The following is a 6,000-nucleotide window of genomic DNA, read 5'->3' on the forward strand; positions in this document are numbered from 1 at the left end:
TTAACATGGATATAAGACAAAGCGTACAATTAACACATGTGAAACTGTATAAAAACACATAGATACATTTATATGTCCACTATGAAGTGCACAAAATACAATGTTTGTCAGACTCCTTCTTTTCCCCTTTCTTGGATATTACACAGTACACATGTAACAGCTACATGTAGTGTATATGTTGTAGAAGAGTTACACACAGATGAGATTGTGAGCAAATAATTTTACATTGAGTCATTTACATAGGCTTATCTTTATCTTAGTACCTAAACGTAATTATTGCCCATGATTGGAAAAATTTATTGTCAGTACCTTCTACTTCCACAGTAATCCTGACGCTCTAGTCATTGATCAGTTGACTATTGCTGATACCAAATGTGCAAATGAAAAACCCCCTTGTAATGTCAGTGGTGAAGATGAATCACAGGCGCAGAAGCAGATTACAACTTGCACAAATTCCCAAAGCCCTTGTAAAGAGAAGAGGTAAGTGCAAAATATGTAATGTACAACAACAATCATTATAATGGCTACAGTACATCCATGACGATAGAGTAACTAGCAAATCTCATATGGTATTGTATATGATTCTTGTGCCACCTCTGTAGTTATTTACCGTGGAACACAGGGGTGTATTACTGTCCCTCATAGCTTGCATTATTAAAAATGTTTAAAATTAACCTTTTCAAAAAAAGACGAGGGAACTAGTAACCACTTTTGTCGTTCTTTAAGAGGTTAAATGAACAAAATATAAAATAATGACCTCTTGACCTATGTGTGGTGACCTCCAAAAGAAGGCAAGTACACCAGAACGTTTGGCAAGGCCTACCACCCCACTCTACAAGACATAGGTACTTTTTACACACGTGCCCCTTTTTTGTCTCCTCCTTTTGCTTCTAAAACTATTATATGTATCGCGCATCAATGGTTAAAAAAAAACAAAAAACCCCCAAAACAATGCGCTAAAAAAAACAATGGCGACGGTTTGGACCCCCATTACTAATTCCCTACCTCCTAGTGTGCTGGAGTCAGGGACTGATTTTTGTAAGTCTTAACGGACAGCACTTTTGGAAGACTAGATTCAAGATATTATTAGCACCATCTAAGGGCCGTTTCACACATCCGGCATTTCGCCGGATGTCGGATCCGACACACATGCAGTGCAGTACATTCATTTACAGTGGAAGCGCGACACAATGCGGTTGTGTGCCTCATGCACAACCACATTTGTCCACATGGTGTCGCGCTTCCACTGTAAATGAATCTACTGTACTGCATGCGGCACGTATCCGCATCCGGCGAAATGCCGGATGTGTGAAATGGGCCTAAAGAAAAGTTTTTGTAATATCTGCATGCAATGATTTGATTACAGTTACCTGACAATAGAGTGGAGGAGAGTGGTAAATCAGTCCAGAGAATTGTTGGTTGACTTTGCCTCTACACATTGCCTGACATCCTCATGGTCCTTACATGGCTTGAGTCACAAGTCATGGTGCTCAATGTTCTTTTGATTCCTTCTTTGAAGGACACTGGTCACACATGCTCAGTCCCACCACCATATCCTCCTACACATGGGTGGTATTGTGCAGGTCAGCCGATACCACTTATCACTCTAGAAGATGTTACAAAAGGCAGGTGTGCAGTGCGCCAACGTCTAGATAACTGACCACTTTCTTTAAAGGATCTCAGTAGAAAAGTTGCTGGGCTTTGCTAAAGTTTCTGATTCTTTATTTTTCTTACAGTCCCGAGGATCTTACCCTGAATCCTGAAGCCACAGTAAATGGGCCTGCATGACAAAACATCAGCTCCAAACTACATCTGGTTTGAGGCGGGACCTCTTATTTCCAGGGACCTTTGTGCAGATCTGGTTTGTTTGGAGAACCTAATGCCAATTAAATGAGCACTGCAGGAAAATAGTAGTGGATGCAGCAAACTGAACTGAGAACTTGGACATACAATTCTGGGTGTGTTTGTCCAGACCCTTGGGAGCCTCTGCAGCTCCTTTCGTATCCTTCTGTCATCATACCAGTTGAAAGATGTACAAGGCAGCTGGGAAATGAGCATGAATGAAGTAGTGTTTCTTTGTCTGCAGTCTTCTCAAAAACCTTATTATTTTAGCAATAATCCAGTTTATGCTTCTCTCTGCTTGCTTGCAGACATGATACTTCTTAGCAGTAAACAGCAGTCCGCAGTCCAGAACTCAAGTATGTCTAGTGTGTGGCAAAAACACTGGCCATAAACTGCTACAGATGGGTTACAGTCTTCTGTTTCCATGCACTTTACTTCCTAATCCTTATCAACCACCTTTGGTTTTGACAAAAGGACACATTTTTAGTTTAAATTGGAGAAAATCTAACTCATTCATGAAAATGTTAAATCTCCAGTTTGTACCAATCCAGGTCCTACAGTTTCATCCATTACAAAACGCCTTTACCAGTTTTACTCTGCCAGCAAAGTATCTCTTTACCTCTCTCTGCCAGCACAATTTACTTGTATCTTATCATTCTGTGCCATCTCTTCTCGTCCAGTTGATCCAATATCCACCCATGAAAAGAGACAAAACCGGAATGGGAGTGTTGATTTGAATAGTACTTTATGCATAGACTTCATTTTATGTTTGTTTGCACTCAGCATTATTATTCTTTTATATTGCAGTGAAACCTTTTTAAAGGGAATCCATCACCAGATTTTTTTTTTTCACCTAATCTAAGAGCAGCATGAAATAGAGGCAGAGGCCCTGCTTCCAGCAATCTGGATCAATCTGATCACTCAATCACTCTCTGGCCTGCCTGCTGTAGTTTTGATTACAATCACTGTTTTATCAGTAGGAGATTATCATTAGAGGACTAGTGATCATGTTGCCATGTAGTCTTCATATATTCATGAGTCTTTTTTATAACCCTGCACACACTGATTGGCAGCTTTCCATGTACACTGTGCATAGGCAGAAAGCTAACAATCATAATGTGGGTGGGGGTATCCAGATCTCAGCATTTAGAGAACTGCTTAGATCTGCAGCAAGTAAAACAGTGATTTTATCAAAACTGCAGCTCATTAAGTGACACATCACTGGAATTGGGGTCCCTGACCCTACTGCATGCTGCTCTAAGATTGGAAAGCAAAAACCTGACGAGAGATTCCCTTTAAGGCAACCACCCAAAATTGCATTGAAAAATGTTACAGGGGTGATTTCTCTAGGGGCGGACATATCATTGGTGCAACTTGTACAGCCGCACAGGGGCCCAAGAGGTAAGGGGGCCCATTTCTATCTCCAATGCGGGTGGGATTGTGCATTTTGATGAGTTATTGGACTTAAAAAAAGGCACAGAGCCCATATATTGTTCTTGCACAGGGGCCCTTGTCTGTCTGTGTCCACCAGTGATTTTCTCAATGTAGATGCCAGAATGCATAGTACATGATGGAATTAAAAATCTGTCACAGAAAATCCAGTATAAATAGAAGGGTGGTCTTCTCAAAGTATTTTTCCTAAAGAGGTTATAATGTACTTGTCAAGAATTTTATTTTTCTTTTGCAAACCGCTCGTTCATGACAGTTTATGATAAATCGATGTTCTCTTTCGCTCCACATTTTAGAAATATACGGAAAAAATATGTAGGAACTAACACAGATTACGTCCGGATGGTTGTTTTTTTACGCAGGATTTTTAAATCGTTATAGGAATGTTTTGTATCTTATTGTTTGACATCATAGACTTTGATATTACATTTTTAGTTCACGTTGTTCTTTTAAATTATTGAGGGTTTTTTTTTTAGTTGTGATTAATGTTAGCACAAGAGTTTCTTTCAAAAATACATAGGTTTTTTTTTTAATTTCTACGTTTTTAAAAAAAAGTGATTTAATTATCTTAAAGAACATCACTAAAAACTGTGTGCCATAGAATTGGCTTAAAGGAAATGTATCATCTATACTTTTTTTTTTTATTATTAAAACCAGTTATGGAAGCATAATGTTTTTTTTTCCTAGCCTGTTTTTATTTTCTAAATGGAGATATTCTTTTGTACATGATTACTTTGCCCGCTATCTTGCCCTGAATGACTGTTAGATCTCTTTCACATGTCCATGTTTTCGGTACTTGTGACGTCCGTTTGCACACATACCGGAGACACGGACACACGCAGACCTATTAAAATCAATGGGTCTGCCCAGACATCCATGTTTTCACATGGATGTGTGTGCGTGTGCTCCACACGGCGACATGTCCGTTTTTCTCCGGTGGCACGAATGTCTCACGGATCTCACCAGTGTACGGTTTGTGTGACACGTACGGGAGAAAACATGTGTCTTTGAAATAAAATGATTTTCTATACTCACCTGTCTCCAGTGCTGCTGTTTTCGGCCCTGCTGTGACTTGCTTACGTGCTTGTTCATTATGCTCATGAATATTCACTGCTCGGCGGACCCAGAAGCAGCAGCAGCACCGGCAGAGACAGGTAAGTATACAAGTACATGCTGTCCGTGTGCTATGTGCATGTCACACAAATAGCACACTGACAGCACATGCTGAACACACACACGGACAAACTCATATACATACGCACCTACACCACAGTCCGTGCAAAACAGGTGTGTTTTGCACGGATGTGTGAAAGAGACCTTATTAGCATTTAGATATATGCTTCACAGCAGGACTATAGGAACCTATAGTCTTGAGATGACACATTGACTTCTATGGAAGAATGTTCTAAACATGATCTGTGCAGAGGTCTTTATGCCGGAGCAGGAGGGGTGAGCTTGGACCACCACCTTTTGTAAAAGAAGAATCCTTATCTGTCTAATACATAGGTTATACCTTTCATTGATATCCTGCCTATAATCACCCTGAGATGACTGCCATGATCTCTGCCGAACAGAAAAGGCCGCTTTACACACAGCAATCTCGTTAGCGATGTAACACGCAAGATCGCACATATGATTTGCCGAGATCGCTCATAGGTCGTGTTTTATGCGGCGGTCACATGTGCGATCTCAGCAAATCTTATCTGCGATCTGGCGTGTAACATCGCTAACGAGATCGCTAGCAATATCATTGTGTGTAAAGCAGCCTAAAGTGTCAGTCTGTTATGAGGCACAATGACTATGGTGAAAAAACCTCAAGATTTTAAGATTGTTTTTAATATAGATAATGACATGAAAAATTAGGAAAAACGAAAATATTCATTATGTAAACCTAGCTTTAAACATAACAATTTTCTGATGATACATTTTTTTTAAGACCTTTCATTGTTGACTTTTCACTGTTGACTTTTATGGTATGGATGAAATTGCATTTCAACACCTTTTCTTGTGTTTTTTTTTTTTTTATATAATACTTTTATGTGTATGGCAAGTAGTATAAGATCTGTAGAAGAATTTAAATTAAGCTAATGATTGTTTTCATTATTGGGCATGTGAATGGATATAGCAAAAAGGGACACAATATTTGCTACATGTGTATAATGATAATCTGTCAGGTCTCCCAATGTCACCCTATCTAATGGTTCCTTTTTATAAGGCCCAGTGGCCACGCTTTGTAGTTTTGACGCGTATTTTCAGACATCTTTAGCAAAATCTGCATGTCCATTGTGAAGCCAACAAAGTTTATGACAATTCAGAAGTGCTGTGCCCACGTTGCTTATTTTTCCCTTGCATATTTGGTGCAGATTTGGTAAAAAAAAAAGAAATCTGCCCCAAATACGCAAGGGAAAAATGCTCAACGTGGGCACAGCACTTCTGAATTCTCATGGACTTTGCTGGCTTCACAATGGACATGCAGATTTTGCTGCAAATTTCTGAAAATCTGCGTCAAAATAAACAGCGTGGACACAGGGCCTAAAGGTGCTTACCTTGAGGGTGAAACACTTAAGGCCGCTTTACACGCAACGACATAGCGAATGAGATGTCGTTGGGGTCACGGAATTCGTGACGCACATCCGGCCTCGTTAGCGACGTCGTTGCGTGTGACATGTACGAGCGACCGCTAACGATCAAAAATACTCACCTAATCGT

General features: G+C 39.9%; 1 protein-coding gene across 3 annotated transcripts in view; it reads left to right on the plus strand.

Annotated features, from left to right (window-relative positions):
* PPP6R2 (protein phosphatase 6 regulatory subunit 2) overlaps positions 1 to 5,566 on the plus strand; it is a 203,590-nt gene extending 198,024 nt beyond the window's left edge. For all 3 annotated transcript variants that reach the window (XM_075345413.1, XM_075345415.1, XM_075345414.1), the window contains 2 exons: positions 325 to 480; positions 1,737 to 5,566. In XM_075345413.1, the coding sequence (XP_075201528.1) occupies positions 325 to 480; positions 1,737 to 1,788 (208 nt within the window). In that variant the 3' untranslated portion in view covers positions 1,789 to 5,566. The remainder of the gene's footprint in view (positions 1 to 324; positions 481 to 1,736) is intronic.
* Positions 5,567 to 6,000: the final 434 nt, after the last annotated feature.

Source organism: Anomaloglossus baeobatrachus, chromosome 4, assembly GCF_048569485.1.
Source record: "Anomaloglossus baeobatrachus isolate aAnoBae1 chromosome 4, aAnoBae1.hap1, whole genome shotgun sequence".
NCBI lineage: Eukaryota > Metazoa > Chordata > Amphibia > Anura > Aromobatidae > Anomaloglossus > Anomaloglossus baeobatrachus.